The 22,840-nt window shown below is 41.3% G+C and overlaps 2 protein-coding genes across 3 annotated transcripts in view; both read left to right on the top strand.

Annotated features, from left to right (window-relative positions):
- Positions 1 to 1,975, top strand: part of LCP1 (lymphocyte cytosolic protein 1) — a 52,434-nt gene extending 50,459 nt beyond the window's left edge. For both annotated transcript variants that reach the window (XM_021697939.1, XM_044913183.1), the window contains one exon: positions 773 to 1,975. In XM_021697939.1, coding sequence (XP_021553614.1) covers positions 773 to 905 — 133 coding nt within the window. In that variant the 3' untranslated portion in view covers positions 906 to 1,975. The remainder of the gene's footprint in view (positions 1 to 772) is intronic.
- Positions 1,976 to 3,791: 1,816 nt separating this feature from the next.
- Positions 3,792 to 22,840, top strand: part of CPB2 (carboxypeptidase B2) — a 63,379-nt gene continuing 44,330 nt past the window's right edge. Inside the window, 2 exon segments of the mRNA XM_044913594.1 lie at positions 3,792 to 3,797; positions 16,903 to 16,991. Of these exon segments, the coding sequence (XP_044769529.1) occupies positions 3,792 to 3,797; positions 16,903 to 16,991 (95 nt within the window).

Here is a 22,840-nt window from a genome sequence, read left to right as displayed (position 1 = left end):
GCTGTGGGTAGAATGGAGGATCTTTCGAGTAGTCATTGTAAGAGGTTACTAGATAATAAATGAAGTGAATAAAAGAAGTGCCAGGTAGTAGTGTGGGCTCATTTGAAAATAGATTACAACTCATAAAAATTATCTTCATATAATTAAAAAGCGAGCAAAATGTTCCAATGGAGCCATAATAATCTTATGTGGAAAATGTGTAGTATAAAACTCTGGCTATACTAATATTGTAGTAACATAAATAAATACATGCCTATGTGGGCAAGGACTGGAATGGAACAAAGAATAAAGCTGATGTGTGAGGTCGAAGCATGACAGATGCATCTCCCCTCTTTTCTTCCTTGTAAAAATGTTCCTGTGGTGGAAATGGAGTCTGCCAACTTTTCCCCGCGCACATTCTGATTCAGTTCTATGACTTTTTCTGCTGTTCTACGGCCCAAGAGAACACTCATGGTGAAGGCATCAAAAGTGGCAAGAGCTAAGGGGGTCTCTACAGACAAATAATAAATTTGGTAATTATCATGAGTCTAGACAGCAAATCTGATAGAGTCAGGAGCTTTGTTGGGCCAAGATTTGCCCACAAAAGTGGGAGGATGCCATGACTGACTCCAGCTATTGCAAGAATGAGTTCTGCAGAGTATCTACGATGGGGTATGTGGTGTGTGGTACATGGTATGCGGTATGTGGAACGGCAATAACTATGATCCTGAGGGATCCCCTTCACACTTTGTTGCTCAGGCTCTCCTCATTCTTCCTCTTTTCTCCCTTTTAGGTATGCCATTTCTATGGCCCGAAAAATTGGTGCCAGAGTGTACGCCCTTCCAGAAGACCTGGTCGAAGTGAACCCCAAAATGGTCATGACAGTGTTTGCTTGCCTCATGGGGAAAGGAATGAAGAGGGTGTAAATCCCAGTGGGGAGGTGACACGCACATTCCTGATTGCTCAGCGTGGGATGCCCACAGGAAGCATGGGGATGATTGAAGCCATTCCAAAGTTTTCAACTTGGTGACATTATACAGGATTCCAAAAAGTGTATGTTTATTAAGCCAGTTAGCCTCTCCTGTATTTAACAAAAATGCTTCATTCTTTGCAAACAAACAAACAAAACCCTCTTACAAATCTTTCTTATTGTTGACTTTATTGCTTCTTGAAAATCTAGAGGAAAAAGAAAAAAAAAACTTATCTTCCAGGCACCCTTCCTGCTTTTGCCATTAGTCAAATATAGAAGCTGCAGTGTTACTAATTTTAACAATATTTCAAACCGGTTTAATTTGGCTGCCTTTTTTGTTCAAGGTGAGAGCCAGGAGGGGGGAATCATCCAACCAGTCCTAAAGCCTGTTTCTGGAAGCCAGCATTTGATCTGTTACAAGCCTCTCCTTCTGTCCCCCTTCTCCTACAGTCTGTCTCCCGTGGCTTTGCTTTACACTCGGTCAGAACTATGCCTCCTCTGTGGCCCACCTCTGCTGCCCATCCTCATGCCTGAGTATCTGACAGATCAGTCAGGCTGTTGGGGTCCCAAGAGTCAGTGGTGACTTGCAGAAGTAAGACATCCTCAGAGCCTCTCCTCAGAACTTGTGTCCCAAATGTCATAAATTTTGGTTTTATCAGCCAATAGGAAGCTTCTGTTTTTTAACTCTACGATTTGGGCTCAGACCAGGTCTAACATCTTGAATACTGTGCCTTCAGAGAGATTCTTTTTTAACTAGGCAGGTTACATCCAAGGAGGGTGTAATTGAGTATCATACCACTAGGGGGCAGTGTGGAGCCACAACAAAGCCTCTATCCTTCCAGGTCCTGCCTCTCCACGCTAAGTTTAGCCCTGCATGTTAGATCTCCTTGTGGTATGGCTATGTATCTGGTGACTGGAAGCAATTCGGCTCGGCTTTCATTTGCTCTTAGATCTTAGTACATCTGATTGCTGCAAGGCCATATTATCAATGTTTACTTTTTTGGTAGTGTAGAAGCTTTTTGCCACCCCCAAGCTCAGGGGGCCACATGTGCCAATGAACAGCGCCCCCACCACACCCCCTGACACCCCCCCCACACAGAGTCACATACATATGACATTTAAAGAATTCTGAAACAAAACCAGAGGAGCAGTGTGAATTTGAGCAGCTGTAATAGATGATACGATTTCCATGAAAACCTACCTAAGGCTAAGAAGCAACAGAGCCTTGTGAACCAACACTAGACTCCCTCCGTCACGGTAACAGGGCTCATCAACGAGGTGTCCTCTTCAGGGACGGCATTAATGGAACTTAGCCATTTTTCAAAGCAATTGAGATGCCTCGCCCTGGCTCTTTTCCTCCACAGCACGTTCGAGAAGCCAGTCTGTGGCCTCTCCTAGCCCATAATTTGTATTTCTTCTGTATCTGAATACAAAGTGGTTGGCTTCATCTTAGACTGAACTTAATGTAGCCTCAGATGATTCTCCCCCACCTGCCTCCAGGAAGACTGTTACTGCCTTAACGGAAAATGAAGATAAAGTAATGCTCAAGATCTCTCCAAATAAAATGTTCCCTTTATGAGATGTCTCTGGATGTTTGCTTTTTCCGTTAGAATGTAGTATAACTTACTAATTACCTCATTCAGCCAACACGTGTTGAGTGCCTAATATGTGGTAGGCATTGTGCAAGGTTTTAGAAATATGCCTCTAAATAAGACAGGCATTGTGCTCAGCTGATCAGGTTCAATAAACTGTCAGGTGTGATAAGTGATAGATAAGGGCAGGGTGAGCTTATAACAGTCTAAGGAGAAATATTTTAGCTAAAAACAGAAGAGTAAGCTGGTATTAGACACATTGACCCCAGTCATGAACAAAAACCAGATGTGGGGATTGGTGCAAGATGGCTTCTGGAGAGATTGGGGAAGGAATCTTTTTGGCTGGCAGTAACTGATGTCCGCTCTCTAGTCCTCACTTGGGGCGGCAGGCACCATGGGGGATGAGCATGGGGAGAACGCTGAGGAATTTCGCACCTGCCAGTATCCTTTCAGGTGGGCCACTGTGATGGAGAAGCATCCATTTGGTTACATCCTGACCAGCAGAGGATCCACACACCCACACGGCTGCTAGGAAGCTGGGTTTTTGTGCTTACACCATGAGTTGCTTACACCGTGAGTCCCAGCTTCACCAGCAGCTTCTTTCTGGAAGTGGCTCTTTCCTAGCCTGAACATTCCTGCAGCTTCCACACTTAGGAGGTAGCTGCCTTCTCTACTGATCAAGAGGCTACAAATCTTCAGTGTTCCTTTTTTGTACAAGACTGCCTTGATACATCACCTAACAGAAAGACTGACCAGGTACAGATGAGCAGAAACAGGTACTCTCAAGGAAAGAAAACTAAGGCTCTTGGAGAAGAGAAGGCTAATGGAAAATTTTTCTAAATTTAAAAGTTTGTTGGGGCGCCTGGGTGGCTCAGTTGTTAAGCGTCTGCCTTCAGCTCGGGTCATGATCCCGGGGTTCCAGGATGGAGCCCCGCATTGGGCTCCCTGCTCAGCGGGAAGCCTGCTTCTCCCTCTCCCACTCCCCCTGCTTGTGTTCCCTCTCTCGCGCTCTCTCTCTCTCTGTCAAATAAATAAAATCTTAAAAAAAAAAAAAAAAGTTTGTTAACATTTTAAATAGTCAATCCAAGTATGGCATCAGAAATTCAAATTGTACCAAAGGGGCTACAGTGGATAGGCCACCTTCCCACCTCTGTGTCTGGAGATACGCTTCGAAGCCACCTCCTATCACCTCACTGGAGCCAACTTTGTGAGCCTGTTGTTGAATCATTGTGAGCTTGCAATTGGCCACAATGGAGGTATTTACATCACAGCTGTGATCAAACTCTACACATAGGGTTTTTTCCTTATCCCCAGAGAGTTGGTTTATCAACCTACCACTCCCCCTTCCCCATCCCCCAGTTGTCCTCCTGATCAGCAGCCACTGTTACTAATTCTTTCTGTATCCTAGAAATATTTTATGCACATAATGCATACATACACAGACTTTTTTTATTACAAATGCTAGCGTTCCATACCCATCATTCTGCATCTCACTTTTTTCACTTAACACCATATCTTGGTGACTGTTCCATGTTGGTATGTATAGACAGGCCTCCATCCTTTCAGTGGGGTATAGTATTTTATTATATAGGATCCCAAACTGCATTTAACCAGGGGCTTATAAATAGATATTTTAGGCTGTTTGCCTCAGCAATAAGGCCGCTTAACAATACTATCTCCACTTCTTACACACAAAATGTTCATTTTAACTTGACAGATATTTATCAAGTTTCTGCTCTATCAAAGGTATTAACATCAGATAGTAAAACATAGCTCCTCAAGTTCCTTCAGATTATGTGACAAAACAGACCCTCGAGCTGATCCCAACTTCTCCATTTTATGCCTTTAGAAGCCTACTGATCCAGCAAGGAGATAACGGGCGCACACATGCACACACAAAACAAATTCATAAAGTATGGGAGCTCAGGGGAAAATTCATTCTGAATGAAGGGTTACCAAAGTTGGCAGAAGAAATGAAGTCCAACAAACGTGAAGGCAGGAACCATGCTTTACACACAATGCCAAGTGCTTTTCTAGATTTTTAATAACGTTTTAAATATTATTAAACATAATAAATGTTTTTAAAATGGATTCGTTTTAAACATAAATGTTTCCTGACCAGGAGAGATGCCAAACAGAGAGAGGTGGGGAAATGTGGTGAAACAGACTTACCTACCGAGATTTTAGAACGGAAGGGATTCCTGTGTGTCTGGAAATTACGACATTCGAGTCTGTCTGATGCAATGTGTTGGACTAGATGAGCTTTTAAAGTCTCAGCCAACTGAGTGATTTTATCCACCTACACAGACACAATCTAGTCTGTCTCTGGAAGCAGAACTGTGGTCTTGATTGTAAAAACTACATAGACTCAGCCTGTTGTACACAGCCCAGCTCAGAGAGATGCTTGATACAGGATAGACATTTCCCTGGATGGCTCCCGTTCCAACCTTCTTTACAGTTACTGTGCCTGTTGTCACACAGCAGCTGCTGAGATATTATGGACTTTTGTTCTCTGTCTACCCCAGTGACCCAATACACTTGGATTAAATGCTGGCAGCATTCTCTGTGAACTTGATGTCTTGCCCAGCACGTCCCTGCAAGCCTCATGATCCGGAAACCAGAGCTGATGCTCAGGACAAGTTAGCATTGACTGATCCTCTTGTGAAATCTAGTTACTTTGACAGTTTCCTAATAAAATTCCAGTAATAAAAGCAGCTGCCAAAGACTACACTTTACTCAGTGTCCTGTCTCCCTATTTCTGAAAGACAGAGTTTACCATCTGAGTTTGTACATGAGTGACCTCCCCAAAAAAATCAAAAGGAAAGAAAATTGTGTAAATGTTTTCTCATGTCTAAAGTCTGCATATATTTAATATCCACCTTTGTCAAACACAAAAACAGATAATCTAGTCAATACCCACTATCTCAACCTTAACAACTTGGGCTTGATAAAACAGCAATAATTTTTGTGATCTGGTATGTCAAAATTGGGGATTTCCATTTAAATAGGTATTTTGGTTAAGAGAGCTATCATATCATCTTTGGAATAGGAGCTTTTAGAGGATTAGAATACATACAAATATTTAATTTTAAAGCTATGTGTAATGCTCAAAGATAAACTCAAAATGGATGAAAGACCTAAATGTGAAACAGGAATCCATCAAAACCCTAGAGGAGAACACAGGCAGCAACCTCTTTGACCTCAGCTGCAGCAACTTCTTGCTAGACATGTCTCCAAAGGCAAGGGAAGCAAGGGCAAAAATTAACTATTGGGACTTCATCAAAATAAAAAGTTTTTGCACAACAAAGGAAATAGTCAACAAAACCAAAAGGCAACCGACAGAATGAGAGAAGATATTTGCAAATGTCTTATCAGATAAAGGGCTAGTATCCAAGATCTATAAAGAACTTATCAAACTCAACACCCAAAAAACAAATAATCCAGTCAAGAAATATGCAGAAGACATGTACAGACATTTCTCCAAAGAAGATATCCAAATGGCTAACAGACACATGAAAAAACGCTCCACATCACTTGGCATCAGGGAAATCCAAATCAAAACCTCAATGAGATACCACCTCACACCAGTCAGAATGGCTAAAATTAACAAGTCAGAAAACGACAGATGTTGGCGGGGATGTGGAGAAAGGGGAACCCTCCTACACTGTTGGTGGGAATGCAAGCTGGTGCAGCCACTCTGGAAAACAGCATGGAGGTTCCTCAAGAAGTTAAAAATAGAGCTACCCTATGACCCAGCAATTGCACTACTAGGTATTTACCCCAAAGATACAAATGTAGTGATCTGAAGGGGCATGTACACCCCAATGTTTACAGCAGCAATGTCCACAATAGCCAAACTATGGGAAGAGCCAAGATGTCCATCTACAGATGAATGGATAAAGAAGATGTGGTATATATATATATATATATATATATATATATATATACACACACACACATACACACACACAATGGAATATTATGCAGCCATCAGAACGGATGAATACTTATCATTACATCAATGGGATGGAACTACTGGGTATTATGCTGAACAAAATAAGTCAATCAGAGAAAGACATTTATATGGTTTTGCTCATATGTAGAATATAAGAACCAATGCAGAGGATCATAAGGGAAAGGAGGGAAAACTGAATGGGAAGTCATCAGAGAGGGAGACAAACCATGAGAGACTCTTAGCGCTAGGAAACAAAATGAGGGTTGCTGGAGGGGAGGGGGCTGGGGGGTTGGGGGAATTGGGTGATGGGCATTAAGGAGGGCTCATGATGTGATGAGCACTGGGTGTTATGTGCAACTGTTGGATTACTGAACTCTACATCTGAAACTAAAGATGTACTATATGTTGGCTAATTGAATTTAAATAAAAAATAATAAAGCTATGTGTAATGTAATGTAAAAGTTGATAATTTGGTAGGCATTCCTGGACTTGGCTAACCCAAGGGCCCAATGATGAGTCCCAAACGTTCCAACTTCCTTGCTCTAAGGGTAGTGTTCCGGCCAGGGGCACCTGGACACTGCTTAGCCCTTGCCACAAACACTATTAAATCAGAATCTGGGGGCGCCTGGATGGCTCAGTCGTTAAGCGTCTGCCTTCGGCTCAGGTCATGATCCCAGAGTCCTGGGATCGAGCCCTGCATCGAGCTCCTTGCTCCGCGGGAAGCCTGCTTCTCCCTCTCACGCTCCCCTTGCTTGTGTTCCCTCTCTCGCTGCCTCTCTCTCTGTCAAATAAATAAATAAAATCTTTAAAAAAAAAATCAGAAGCTGTATTTTAATAAGATTCCCAGTTAATTCATGTGCACATTAAAGCTTGAGAAACACTGTCCTAAAAGAATAGAAGCCTTCTTAAAAGACCTACAGTTGATAGGTAGTTAATTGAACCAGCTTCAAATTAAATTATACTTTCCCACTTACAGCAGACTCGAGAGATTAAAATAACTTTCCACTAACATTTTTCCATTATCAATCATTTTTTGAGGTAGCCAGAGTGGCTTTGCCCTTTATTGGGGTGTATTCCCCACCACATAGACTTGCCCTTTGCTGTCCCTCTCTCCATTGACCCCTCTTTTCCCTGTGGCACCCACTCCCAGGCACAGACCCAAGCTTTATCTCCTGGTCCTCCTGGGTACCTTTAATGTGCCTCTGGGTGCAGCCTTCTCTCACTGAATGCCTACGGCTGCCATTTTAATGCACCTGACCCAGTGCCATATCCCTGGTCTTCCCTCCTGTTCCTTCACCATCTACATCAAGCCTACTGGCTTTTCTCTCTGGAGCAATCTCTCTGTGGTTTCCAGTAACAGCAAGTAACGTACGAAACCAAACTGTCCCAAGGGGAGGGATCACAGCCCTCCAGAGCCTACTCTTTTCTCCCCCAAAACTTTGAAATGCACTTTGAAATGACTTTCTGGGGATATAGCTTCATCATTGTTATCTTTGCCAATTTTCTAGTGGCAAAGAGAGAGGAAAGTACCTTCCAAGTGAGCAACTACAATGTGGAAAGGTCCAGTGGGAGGAGGAGCCTGTTATCCTTGAGGAACTGAAAGACTAGTATGGCTGATGGGGAGTGAGACCCACCATACCACAAGAAACCAATGGTCTAGCAAAAGTTTAGTATGAGCCTCAGATATTTGGGGCACTTAAGAAACCCCTGGGGAGCTTGTTAAAACACAGATCTCCCAGATCCCACCACAAGATTCAGTGCCTATAGAGGTGGTGGGCCTGGGAATCTGCATTTTCCACAAATACCCTAGGAGAGTCCATGACTCACAGACCACACTTGGAGAAGCACTGGTCCAGAGCAGCTGTTCTCAACCCTGGCTGCACATTGAAATTATCTTGGGGGCTTTTAAAAAATGCTGACGCTTATGCCCCTCCCTCCAAGATTCTGATATAATTGACGTGATGGTGCAGCCTGGGCAGCCAGATATTTAAAAGATCTCCAAATGACTCCAATATGGGGTCAAGTTTGAGAAACACAGGTCTATAGCCTGGCGTACTCTTCAAAGGGCAGGGCTGGGTGAAGCATGTTAGAAAGTGGGGAGACCAATACAAGGGATGATGATTTATTTTTTTAAGATTTTATTTATTTGAGAGAGAGAGAGAGCTCAGGAGGAGGGGGAGAGGGAGAAGCAGGCTCCCCACTGAGCAGGGAGCCCAATGCGGTGCTCTATCCCAGGAGATCCCAGGACCCTGAGATCATGACCTGAGCTGAAGGCAGACGCTTAACCAACTGAGCCACCCAGGTGCCCCAAGGGATGATGATTTAGAAAGGGGGGGATGAAGGGATGGAAACTTCCAAAGACAAACCTTGCTCTGTTCACAATTTAACCATCCAGCCAACGTGCATTTGCCTGTCTGGGTGCCAAGTGAGCCCCTCGGTGGCCCAGGTCGCAGGCTCTTGCTAGCCAAAGCAAGGGAATAGGAACCTGAGATAGAGTTCTCTGCCTTCACACCTCAAATCCCCCTCTTCAATGACTTTGGAGATGGCATCATCCTTTCTCCCCTTTAGAAAGGTTTGGCCAGATATGCCAAACCTTTGTGCAAATTATAAAACTGCTTCACTCTTCATGAATAAACATGAGAGATAATGTATGGAGAGAAAAAACATTTATCAATTAAGTGTCTTCAAAACCTCCCAAGATTATGCGGCGTTAATGGCTGAATGATTTTGAAAGGAAAACTTGTAAATTGAAGTGCTCCTGAACTCATAATAAAAAGCCATTAAATTAATTGACTCTCTTAGCGCTTACCTAACAATAAGCCTGAGCTGTATATCCAAGTGAGGCCAGCCGAGATCTCTGTGGCATTTACCCTGATCCTCAGGCTGCTCCAGATGAGAGAAAGGCGAAGCAGACCAGTCCTCACAGGGGAAATTATCTTCTTACACAGTCTTAACAAAGGCTGAGGGTTAGGGCTCTTGAAGAAGCACTTGCCATTATTATTTTTGCCAGCTAATGTTCCGAAATGGCTGGAGAACAAATGTATAAATTAGATGGGTCCCAGGGGACATGATTCAAATAAATTGATCCCCCAGAACTAGATTGCCTTCTGGTGAGGTAACTCATCACCTAACTCTCTGGGAGCATCCAAGGAAGAGGAAGAGCTGTACCCAACGTCACGATGAGCTAGATAAAGCTCCGGGCAGAGAACATGTTGGGCCCCACCAACTCCCTTCCTGGTTTATCTTTTTAATATATGTGGGACATTTTGAGCACCTGTTTCTGCCAGTTACTTTCACATGTTATCCTACTGAATCCTTACAACAGCCCTTTGATGTAGGTTATTATTAATCTCATTTTTCAGAGGAGGAAACTGCCCCTCTGAGAGGCCTTATAAGAGATTTGCCGGGTGCCTGGGTGGTTCAGATGGTTAAGCGTCTGCCTTCGGCTCAGGTCATGATCCCAGGGTCCTGGGATCGAGTCCCGCATCGGGCTCCCTGCTCCTTGGGAGCCTGCTTCTCCCTCTGCCTCTCTCTCTCTCTCTCTCTGTCTCTCATGAATAAATAAAAATAAAAATAAGAGAGAGAGATTTACCTGTGAGCAAAGGGTGGAGTCCATCTGTCCAAACTTTGTGTTCTTTTCATTCTTCACAAGAGGTGCCAAGATCAGAAATCTCAAATAGAGATGCAGAACGAGGAAAAAGAACTTGTCTCCATTTTTTTTCTTTTTTCTTTCCTCCGTCCCTCATTCCCTCCCTCCCTCCCTGCTCCCTTCCTTCCTTTCTTCTTTCCTTCCTTCCTTCCTTCCTTTCATCTTTTTCCTTACAAAATAAATCCAACTCTTAAGTGTCAAGTTTGAGGCATTTTGGCTGTAAACAATCGTGTAATTACCACAACAATCAAAATACAGAATCTTTCCACCACTCCAAAAAAATTCTCCTGTACCTCTCTGCAAGTTGATCCCTTCCTCTCCAGCCCCAGCCCCTAACAACAACTACCCTATTTTCTGTCTCTATAGTTTTGCCTTTTATAGTGTGTCATATACACAGGATCATACACTATCAGTCTTGTACTATCTGCCAGTTTTACTTGACATGAGGCTTTTGAGATTTATCCATCTTGTTGCATGATCAGTAGGCTCTTCCTTTATACTGCTGAGGAGCATTTCTTTGTATGGATGTACCACAGTTTGTTCATTCATTCCCCAGTTGATGGACTTTGGATTGTTTCAAGTTTTCTTTTTCTTTCTTTCTTTCTTTTTTTCTTTCTTTCTTCTTCCTTTCTTTCTTTCTTTTTCTTTCTTTTCTTTCTTTCAATTATGAATAAAACAATCATGAAACACTCAACTTTTTGAATACACAGCTGCTATGAACATTCAGGTCTTGGCATAGACATTGTTTTCCTTTCACCTGGGTAAATACCCAGGAATTGAATTTCAGGGACATATATAGTAAGTATGTTTAACTTTATAAGAAATTACCAAACTTTTTCAAAATGGCTATACCATTTTGCATTCCCACAAGCAATGTATGAGAGTTCAAGGTGTTCCACATCCTCACTATTACTTTCTATTGTTCGCCTTTTTTCATTTAGCGAACTCGAGAGAATATATAGCCTGTGATCCAGTGGGGCACTCCAGAGGTGAGGAGTGACATATCATTGTGGTTTTAATTTGCATTTCCTCAATAATTAATGATGTTGAGTGTGTGATTACTGGCCATTTGTATATTTGGGAAAGTGTATAATCTGCTCATTAAAAAAATTGTTTTTGTCTTATTCTTGATTTATAAGTGTTCTTTATATATGTTTGATACAAGTCCCTTACCCAATATGTTTTGAAAATATTTTCTTTCAGTTCATAGCTTGTCCTTTCATTTTGTTAAAAGTGTCTTTTGAAAAACAAGTGCTTTTAATTTTGATGAAGTCCAGTTTTTCAAATTTTTCTTTTGTGATTTGTGTTTTTTTATGCTCTATCTAAAAAAATCTTTGCCTGACCCAAGTTCTTTGGGTTCAGCATAAGAAGCCCCCAGAGGAAAACAAAGGAAAGGAGGAAAGGGAGGTCAGAATTATTTTTCTTTCTATAAAAATTATTTTTCTCCTTCCCTGCAGGATTAGGAAAAACTGGTTGAGTCTCTCAATGAGAAGTCACAGTTCCTGTCTGTCAGCCCTCTGCATATGGCTCTATTTCCAGGTTCTTATCTTTTCAGTGCCTTGCTACTACTCGTCTTGGTGTACTCAGTGATCTTTTGTAATTTCCCTATATCCCGCCCACGTCAGTGTAAACAATACTTTTATTAAACTCTCCACAAACCAACCAAATTGAGTGTACCATCTTGCAATATTCACCAGGAAGTCTTCTTAGGTTCCACAAAACATTCTGACTCACAAAACCTTCACCAGCCTCCTTCAGCACCATTCACTCAGAGATGTATAAGATAGAAACCAAAGCCTGACACAAGATGATATCAGCAATTCCTGTTGCATTTGAGTAGGTCTTGGAGCAGTTCCTGAAACGCTCTACACAGCTTCCCAGGCTCCCCAAATGACATTTCAGATGTGAAGGAATGAGATTTATAGCTGGCAGGTGTAAGAATCACCCTGACTTAGAAGCCCCATGCCCCCAGTAGCCAACCTTTTGTAACAATTTCACAGGCCTGGATTCCTGGGTCCCTGTAGAGACATGCCCAGATACAAAAGTCATCACATTCACAGAAGCCTAAGGCTATGAAGTCCCAATCAGCTCATTTATGGTGTCTCCTAGCTCAGATACAATTTACCCAGCAGGGGTTATTTCTACCATAAACAATATTACCTTAAACTTAGTTGACATGTTACCTTCCTCAAGTTCTTAGGGGAACAGAGTGAGAAAGATAAGTGACAGTCACATTTTCATGCAGAAACATCTGTTCCCCACTGGATCACAGGCTATATATTCTCTGTATCTCCTTTTGTGTAAACTACCGTAGAAAAATGGTAGTATGCTAAAATCTTCCCTATGTTTTTATGCACCTGTGCTTGGTATTTCTATCACATTTTGCTTTTATATTTTAATGGTATTTTTCAACTCATAAAGTTTAATGACTGTTGTATATTAATTATACCTGTTATCGATCCCAATTGATCTTTGTCCTCCTTAATGCTTTTGTGTTGATTAAACTTGCTTTGTCTGATTTCAACACTACCACCTTTAAAAAATGAGTAAACTATTTTTTAGAGCAGTTTTAGGTTTACAGAAAGTTCATCAGAAAATACAGCGTTCCCACGTATCCCTCCCTCACCACACAGTTGCCCTTATTATTGCCATCTTAGTGGAGTTCGATTTGTTACAATTAATGAATCAATATTGATACAGTATTATTAACTAAAATCTACAGTTTACATTAGGGTTCACTCTTTGTGTTGTACATTCTATGGATTTTAGCAAACATGATGACATGTGTCCATCATTATAGTAACATACAGAAGAGTTTCACTGCCCTAAAAACCCTCTGTGTTTCCCTTATGTATCCTCCTTTCCTCCCCTCAGCCCGGTGCAACCACTGATCTTACTGTCTCTAGCTTTGCCTTTTCCAGAATGTCATATAGTACGTAGCCTTTTCAGATTGGCTTCTTCCACTTAGCAACATGCTTTTAAATTTCCTCCATGTATTTCTGTGGCTTGATAGCTCATTACTTTTTATTGCTCCACACTAGCTTTTGTTTCTGTTTTGTTGATGTCTCATTCTACATACCTCCTATTTTTAGCTTTTATAAATCGTTTTACTTTAGGTGTAAACATTATAAAAAGTGCAGAGTGGCTACCTGCTACTAGGGGAGAGGCAGGAGATCTGAGAGCTTTCTCCTAGGCTGCTGAAGGCTGAGGGCAGAGAGGAGAGTTGAGGGCAAATCCTGAGGCAATCAGACCCCAATCCCTGCTAAAGAGAAGGAATTGCTCCTGTTTTTAAGTACTTTGAGACTGTGGTAAATAAAATCTAATGAAAATAACAGCAAAGCCCAAACCCAGAACTGTAAGACACAAATGTTTGCTGTTTAAGCCATTCAGTCTATGGTATTCTGGCAGCAACACCCTGAACTGACTAGGACAATATATGATTCCATGTAGTTCTAAAACAAGCAAAATTAATCTATGGTGATAAAATCAGAACAGAGGCTGCTAGAATAGAGGGGAAATTGATTGGGAGGGATATGAAAGAACTTTCTGGAATGATGGAAATTTTCTATACTTGATAGAGGTGTGGGCTACTCAAATATATGTATTTTTCAAGACTAATCTCCTCAAACACTTAAATCTGTGCATTTCAATGTATGTACCTCAATTTAAAAAAGATAGTGCCCACTGCTGCCTAGGCCTGGTTTATAAGTATCTCCTGGTTTGTAGGAGACAGAGGAGTAACTAAGCCAGGAGTGACTAAGCCAGTACCTAAGTTAAGTCATCCTGACTGGTGACCAGATCTTTGAAAACCATGATATTATCATGGTGTAGAAACTCCAAAAACCAGTTTAAGACAGTGTTCTGGACTGGAAACCCAGGGGCTGCTTGGACGCATGTGCAGAATGGAGAAGAATAACCACAGAAGGAGAAAAGCAGGAAAGGAAAGCAAAGGACTTCAAAATGAGCCTGCAAACTAAGGTTCCAAATCACAGAAGAAATCAAATGCTAAGAGAGGCAGTCAACAAAATCAATACTCAGAGTATAAATTCATCTCAAATACAATTAATCCTTTAGAGCAAATCTAACACAGACATTAAAATAGGTATTCTAAGGATTCTCAGCAAGAGCTCTGAAGGAACATATCTATTAAAAAGTAAACAACAAAATGCTTTAAAATTATATTTATAAAAGCAGAACGGGGGCACCTGGATGGCTCAGTCGGTTAAGCAGCTGACTTCGGCTCAGGTCATGATCTCAGGGTCCTGGGATTGAGTTCCACCACAGGCTCTGCACTCAGCAAGGAGTCTTCTTCTCCTTCTCCCTCTCCCTCTGCTTCTCCCCCCACTTATGATCTCTCTCTCTCTCTCTCTAAGAAATAAATAAAATCTTTAAAAAAATAAAAGCAAAATGGATAAATGTGAAAAAAAGCAATTGTAAAAGTTGGAAAAGATTCATAAAGTTATTGAAATTTTAAAAAAAACACAGGTCAGTCGACTATGTAGTCTAAACTAGACACAAGGAATGAATTTGTGAATTTGAAGGTGGTACTGAGAAACTCTCGCCCAGGATTCAGCATATGGAGACACAGACCATGATTTTTAAAAACATGAAAAGACAGTTACAAGACATGGAGGGTAGATCAAGGAACTTCAAAGGGAGCCCCTAAAAAGCACTAGCAGATAGTAGCTGGAGAAATAATAAAATGGTTTTCCCAAGTTGAAGAAATATCTAAAATCCTCAGATCAAAATGACATTCCGTGTACCAAGCTGGATAACAAAAAATAATTTCACATCTAGACAAGAGTAATGGATCTGAAGAGTATTAAAGATAAAGATAATCCCTAATCCCTTAAAAGTCATCATTAGAAAGAACAGCTTTGTGTGTGAAGGGATTTTTTTGCAGGGAAACAAGACTTGACAGCAGATTCCTACCTTACCACAGTAGATGCCAAAGGACAATGGAAAAACTGTCACACTAGAATGTGACATTTGGCTAAAATGGTCTTTGAAAGCGAGGGCAGGATGAAGTTCTCACCAGACAGAGCACAATAGAATCTACCACCAATAGATCTTCACTAAAGCAACTTTTCAAAGATTGCTTCAGCAAGAAGTGTAAACCCGGAGTGGAGACATAGGATACAACTCAATAGGGAGGACAAAAATTGATAAAATTTGTCAGTAAACGTCCACCATTGACTGTATTTTATTTTCATTTCTATTTTTTTTAAGATTTCATTTATTTAATTGACACAGAGAGAAAGACAGCTAGAGAGAGAACACAAGCAGGGGGAATGGGAGAGGGAGAAGCAGGCTCCCCGCTGAGCAGGGAGCCCGATGCAGAGGCTCAATCCCAGGACCCTGGGATCATGACCTGAGCCGAACGCAGACGCTTAATGACTGAACCACCCAGATGCCCCCATTGACTGTATTTTAAAGTTACTTTTTGTGTTTTAAAAAAACAAGGTGAAAGTCCTTGGGTTAGGTTTTCCTCTCTCCCTTTCAGTGTAGTTATGTCACTCATTACAAACACAATTCAGTTCATGTGTTTTTGCTTGTATTCATTTTATTTACTTGTTTGTTTTGAGTAAGTGAAAAAATGACGTAGTTCTAAAATTCTGTAGTATTTTCGAATTCTGAAGTATTCAAAGATGTTTACTCAAAAAAGCGTCCCTCCTCCCATTTCTTCTACCCTGTTCTTATTCCTGCATCTTTTCCAATCAGCTTTCTACCCACCTGCTGTAGGTAACCACAGTCTAATGGATTTCTGGTCTATTCTTCCTATACATCTTTCTCTAAAAGTGATCAGATATACACGTATATTCTTTTTCTCCTTTCTTCTTATACAAGAGGTAGTTCCAGTGAAGTCACCTTAATCCATTAATATGTCTCAATAGCTTTGAATCTCAGAGAGAGAAGTTTGAAATCTCAATCCTTTCCTTCTCAGAAGTCCATTGTGGGAAGGTTGTTTTATTTTTCAAATTTGCCTGCCCTGACCTCAAGAACATTCTAATGCATTGACCAGTGGGAATTTGAGGATAATACCTGGGCTTCAACCACTTACAGAGGTAAGATGTAGCCTCATGCCAGACAAAATATTTTAAGTAAGATGCTACCTTCAGAATGACATGTGATGAGCTTTGATTGAGATAACGGCCTTATGGTGACCTTTCCTAAATAAACATGATTCAAAGCAACCTGATTTTTTATTGCTCAGAGAACTCTCTAGGATATAACATTCCTATTCTCTTACAGGTGGGCCCATCACTCCATATTACCAAGGAAAAATTTATTTAAATGGAGAATCTATAATCCTCTATACAAGCTCTCTTTCTCAGCCTTGTAAGAGCCACAAAGTTGAGAAACTCACCTTCTATGTCTTCATCTAAGTTGAAAATGTTGAAAAAGACAGAGACAAGGGAAGACCTCTTTAGTACTCCACTGGAGACCTCCCTCAGCATGGGTTATGAGCCATTAGTCAATACTCTAGGGCTATTTTTCTTCAAAAAAAAAAAATAGACACATTTCTGCAACTTCACTATACTTTTAGTCTTGGCCTCATCTTCCCTGAGCAGTTAAATATTTCCTAGATAGTAGAAAGTAAGAATGACTCTCATCATACTTTATCTTTTAAAGGTGGAAATAGAAGCTAAGTCAGTTGATCACAGAAATGAGAGGGAACATGCCGTTATATTTTAACCAGTGTGTAAAGAAGGCTCTTATGTAACCAGCCATCTGGATCCTTCTCTTTGTTTTTCAGCAAATTGCTGTTGGGATGAAGCTTTATAGCTTTGGAGTCCTTGTAGCCATCTTCCTCTTGTGTGAGCAGCATGTCTTCGCTTTTCAGAGGTAACCCAATAGAATCTTAAATGGTGGCGGGCCGTTTTCCTCACTTGTTTGCCCCACATGGAATCTAGTCAGTGCACTAACCTGGGGGGCAAAATGTTAGAAGTTTGAAGGTCAGCTCTTTCAGAAACTTTCCATGTTGCCCTGACAAACAGTACATTTTAGTGTAATAAGGATCTCACTAGATCCAGGGTCTTTTTTTGTCTTTTCTGGCTCTACTTTTATTACTGAGAGAAACCTGGATGATATGTATATTCAGTGGCTAGGGAGATTAAGAAAATAGAAGCTTTTATAAAAACAATTATTTACACTCTAACACATCACATGACTTACTTTTTTTTGTCTTCACACACAAAATATATTAACTAGGTAATTTGTATTAACCATGAATAATGTAACTATGGGTAACTATGAATATTTTCCTCTTGTACATGGAACACAGGAAGGAGAGGAAGGTAAAGGTATGAAACAGGAGGTTTAGGTTGGGCATGGGTATTCACAAGGGATATGACAAGAAGAACGCCTATATGAACGTATTTAATTCTTATTTTGCTTAGTTGAGTGATTCCCTGGAGATTTTCTACTATAAACCACTTAGAAGAGTACAAATGAACTTGTGTTCTAACACATATAATATATGGCAAATAGTCCCAGGCTACATGTAAATTGTAATGTATTAAGTAGTGAACTCGCAGACTTTTAAAATTGATATTATTTCCTTTGGAATTATCTTTTTTTCCCCCCTGTGTTTTGCTTCTGTGATTCTTCTCTTCTCTTCTCCCATTATCTCAATTTGTCTCAAGACAAATGCCTCTCCCCATTTAGTAAATAGTAAAGAGAGAAAAACGTACCAGGGACAGGAAAATTCTGTCAAAAATACTTACCTTGGGGCACCTGGGTGGCTCAGTCTGTTAAGAGTCTGCCTTCGGCTCAGTTTGTTTCCTGCAATTAAGAATTCCTCATATCAGTGAGATCATATGATACATGTCTGTACCTCTGAAACAAATAATGCAATATATGTTAAGGAAAAAAAAAGAAGAAGAAGAAGAAGAAGGTAGCGGGAGGGGAAGAATGAAGCGGGGGAAATCGGAGGGGTAGACGAACCATGAGAGACGATGGACTCTGAAAAACAAACTGAGGGTTCTAGAGGGGAGGGGGGTGGGGAGGATGGGTTAGCCTGGTGGTGGGTACTGAGGAGGGCACGTTCTGCATGGAGCACTGGGTGTTATGCACAAACAATGAATCATGGAACACTTCATCTAAAACTAATGATGTAATGTATGGGGATTAACATAAGAATAAAAAAAATTAAAACTCAAAAAAAAAAAAAAAAAAAGAGTCTGCCTTCGGCTCAGGTCATGATCCTGGGGTCCTGGGAACGGAGCCCTGTGTGGAGGTTCCTGCTCAGCGGGGAGCCTGCTTCTTTGTCTCCCTCTGCTCCTCCCTCCCCTCCCCTCTTTGTGCTCTCTCTCAAATAAATAAATAAAATCTGTAAAAAAAAAAAATACTATTCTGAGTCAGAAAGAACCATGGGACAGCATTTAAGAAAACAGAGCTTGACTTGAGAGCCTGACGCTGTGTTTATACATCATCACTGATTCTTTTTTGTTCAATATGATTGTCAAGTGTCATGCAACGAAGTCCATCACCAAATAATGATTGTTACTGATTCGACATGGCAGTCAAATTGCTGGAATAATTGGTGACTTATATCTCTATGCGTTATCAATAAATAAGATGACTATAATTTCTAAGGTCCTTGCCAGTTCTAATATCCCATAACTTGGTGATTGGCTTTAATTAAAGGTGGGGGAGAGGGAAAGAGGAAAACTGGTATGAGCATGTCAGGTGGGTACTGTAGACAGCGGCAGTTATCATCCACCGGGAGGGGAAAAGGAAGGGACACATGGCTGTATAGTACTTGTGTTGTCTCATGCACTGGGCCCAGCGCTTAGAAATGTTATCTCATTAAATGCCTGCAATCCCATACCCTAGGAATCTTTTTTTTTTTTTTAAGATTTTATTTATTTATTTGAGAGAGAGAGAATGAGAGACAGAGAGCATGAGAGAGAGGAGGGTCAGAGGGAGAAGCAGACTCCCTGCCCAGCAGGGAGCCCGATGCAGGACTTGATCCCGGGACTCCAGGATCATGACCTGAGCCGAAGGCAGTCGCTTAACCAACTGAGCCACCCAGGCGCCCCTCACTCTAGGAATCTTGATGGCGACACCTTACAGAGAAGGAAACTGAGCCCTAGGAAGGATAAATCATTTGCCCCAAATCAAACAATAAGTGTAGAGTTTGGATTCGAACCCATGTTCGCCTCATTTCAACTCATTTCACTGAATAGCATTGCCACTAAAAATCTATAAATTAGGAAGAAAGCTAATCTGATGGAGGTCAGATTTAGAAACAGTGAGCCTGCAGAGAAGACAGGTGGTCCAGAATGCAGCCTGGGAGAGGGATGGGCGGGAAGTTCAGCGTCAGGGTCCTCACCTGCAGTGGGTCTTTGGTGGCGTGGGGCCTGCCCCTTGGCAGCCGGCGGCCGCAGAGCATGGCGGCTCACGCATGTGCCACCGCCTGGATCATATCATGAACTGAACCCCTAGATAAGACAATCATTAGTAAGGTACTTCCAAAGCTTTACCATGTCGCTTCAAAATGAGAAAGCATATAACAGTTTAGTGGAACTAAATATTACACAAATAAAGGACTTATGCAAAAAAAAAGCAAAGAAATGAATGAGGATATTCCTTCAGGCACGGCTTTTCTTACTATTTCTTGCTTCAGCATATACTTTGGAGTCTGATCGATATCTATGCTTGAAGAGAGGAATAAGAATATGACTATATTTTAACCAATCACATGGTATTGAAAATATTGTCCGTGTGTATTGAGGAAGGGCGAGCTGCAGCTTTGTGGGCAGATACATATCTGATTCCTCTCTCCCATCCCTCCACCAGAAAGAACATTCCAAACTCTTCTTTCTGTGAGTAAAAAATATATATATATTTTTTTCCCAACTGTTTCTGAGCTCTGCTTTTCCAGGAAGAGCCTATTACTGAAGCTAAAACGGAAATCTAATTTCATGCAGGGCGAGAGACTTTGATGAATTATTTCTGGGGGCAAGAATACAACCCCTTCTAAAAAGAGCTTACAGTCTGGCTTTTCCCTAAAGCTGTTCTCTGTTATTGTTTTCTTGTCATGATCATTTTCCTAATAACACTTTGTATTCAGGCAATCTCTTACTGGCTGATTTGTAGGTGCATTTTGATACATCTCATCAGCGAAATGCCCCGGAACGAGAACGAGAAAAGTTTTAAAGGCATTAATACCATATGCCAAAGAGAAAAGCACCCAAACAAACAAACAAAAACCAAAGCATGTCTCCGAGGTCACGTGCTGTTAAAGGCCAAACACTGTAAAGGGCAAAAATAAAATCCTAGCAAGAACCTTGTAAACAGAGACATTAAATGTATTGTGCTCTGATGACCTAGGAGCAGCCTGTCAGCGGAGGCGATTTATTTGAAACAGGGAAGGGGGGGGGGGGGAAGTAAAAAGGGAAGAAGGAAAAAGAATTGGGAGAGTGGAGAATGGTTGAGGAGAGAGGGCTTCTGAATTATTAATAGACCACAGGACTTGTTCCTTCTGTCAACTTCATACACGATCTGCCACCTGGAGGCCAGTTTATTCTCTTTCCCTTAGCTCCCCCTGATATATTATTTTCATCTTAAAGAACAGGGGACTAGCGGCCTTAAAACACTGTAATGCATAAAACAAAATTGCAGCCTCGAGCGCTGTTCCATTGTTCAGAGGCATCTCACCAGCTTTTCAAATTCAAAAATAATCTTTCAGAACTACGGCAAATGTGAACCTTCTTCTGTAAACCATAGCAGGGGACAGAGCTTGATGAGAATAATCATATTCTTAGAGGGGAAGCAACAGAGGAAATGCTGTCAAGTATTAAAATCTTGGGATCTGGAGATAGCCCCAGAGCTGTGACTTACTAGTTATGCAGCCTTGGACAATTTACTTGTCCTCTTGGAAATTCAGTTTATTTTTTGTGTAACATGACCTGTTATTTCACCGTGCTTACACTTTTCACTCGATATTTGGTGCAAGACTTTTTTTTTTTTTTTTTAAGTCTTCAATTGGCTATCGGTTAAATCCTCTAACTGTATCACTTCAGAGATGCAATCAAAACATTTCTTTATTTTCTCATCTCCCTTTGCCCTATTATGTTCCATGTGGTGGAGTAATCTTTCTCTGCCCCTACATGGAAAGTGTGCAAATACTGACTTTTTAGTCCACTCTTAAGTAACTGATAATTTTGGGGTCGTGTTAACATGCAAACAATCTCAATGTAGAAACTAGAATATTGGGTCCATTCAAGGTATTATTCAAATGTCAGTTTCTATAGGAAAACAACATCTCACCCCCTCTCCATACACACCCCTGACTCTTTTTCTCATTTGCCCTTTTCTTGGGTTTTAACTTCTTAGGAATTTTTCAGATTCCTTTGCTGAGGAATTCTCCAGACCAGGATTAGATGCTTCTCTCACTAGGTGGCCATTTGTGACTCCATGTTTCACCCCTAGGAATCTTGCCTTCACCCCCTTATAACTCAGATGCTTGCCCCTGTAGGCAGCATCTGAGTTATAACTACTTGCCCATGAAGTATTTCTTCCTTTGATTTTAATCACTGTCCAACCAACTGGAGACCAGCCACATGCATGTTTAGCTGGCTTGGGAGCAAACCAGGCACCAGTCCCTGTGTCCCTAAACTTGAGGAAACATGTTCAGACTTTCCCATTACCCCTTGAAAGTGCCCCCTACTAGTTGGAGATGAGGGAAGTAACACCTCCAAACTTCATTCTCTTTGGGAGAGAGGGTACTGACAAGACTGCAACAACTTGCTGCAAAGAAATATTGTCACAAATCTTCTCCCTTTCTCCACTCTGACCAGCCTTCAGAGCCTCTTTCTGACGAAGTAAGGGGGCGTTGAGTCAGGAAACTGATTTTCAGAAACTATGTAAGCTCTACATAAGGTGACCTGACTGACCCTCATCCCATTTCCTAATTCTATTGTGTTGGCACTTGGGCCAAACGGGTGGAGACAGGAAGAGTCTGGCTCACCACAGTTGGAACCTGGACACATTAATATATTTTATGGTGCAGTTTTACCCTCATCATTTTAGTCCTCCACACTTCCCGATTTATTTTTCTATATTTCCTTAAATTTTTTTCTCCTTAAGAAAGAGGCCCATTGGTGGGGACTGGAACGCTAAGGGTCTGGCCAGGTTAGAGCGGACGCATAAGGCGCTGGATCAAGGCAGGCACTGTTAAGGACAGCCGCATCCAGACCCTCCTGCTGCAGACTGCCCTCCGAGCCAGGGGTCCTTTAGTTGATCCCCCCTCTTCGTATTTATTGGGGCAGGAGGTACTGGAGCAGCGCTGTATGTCTTGCGCCTGGCATTGTTCAATCCAGATGTCAGTTGGAATAGGAAGAATAACCCAGAACCCTGGAACAAACTGGGTCCCAATGATCAATACAAGTTCTACTCAGTGAATGTAGATTACAGCAAACTGAAGAAAGAAGGTCCAGACTTCTAAATGAAATGTTTCACTATAAAGCTGCTTAGAATGAAGGTCTTCCAGAAGCCATCCGCACAATTTTCCACTTATCCAGGAAATATTTCCCCTCTAAATGCACAAAATCATGTTGGTGTATTGTGTTGGGGTTTACACTGAATAATAAATATCTGAAACTTGAAAAAAAAAAAAAAGAAAGAGGCCCATTGGGATAACATATTTTTTACCTTTATTTTTTCTTTTTTTCTCTTTTCTGTTGACT

The sequence above is a fragment of the Neomonachus schauinslandi genome, chromosome 3, assembly GCF_002201575.2.
Source record: "Neomonachus schauinslandi chromosome 3, ASM220157v2, whole genome shotgun sequence".
Taxonomy (NCBI): Eukaryota; Metazoa; Chordata; class Mammalia; order Carnivora; family Phocidae; genus Neomonachus; species Neomonachus schauinslandi.
The sequence above is the reverse complement of the archived record's forward strand: the minus strand, read 5'-3'. Positions and strand labels throughout refer to the sequence as shown.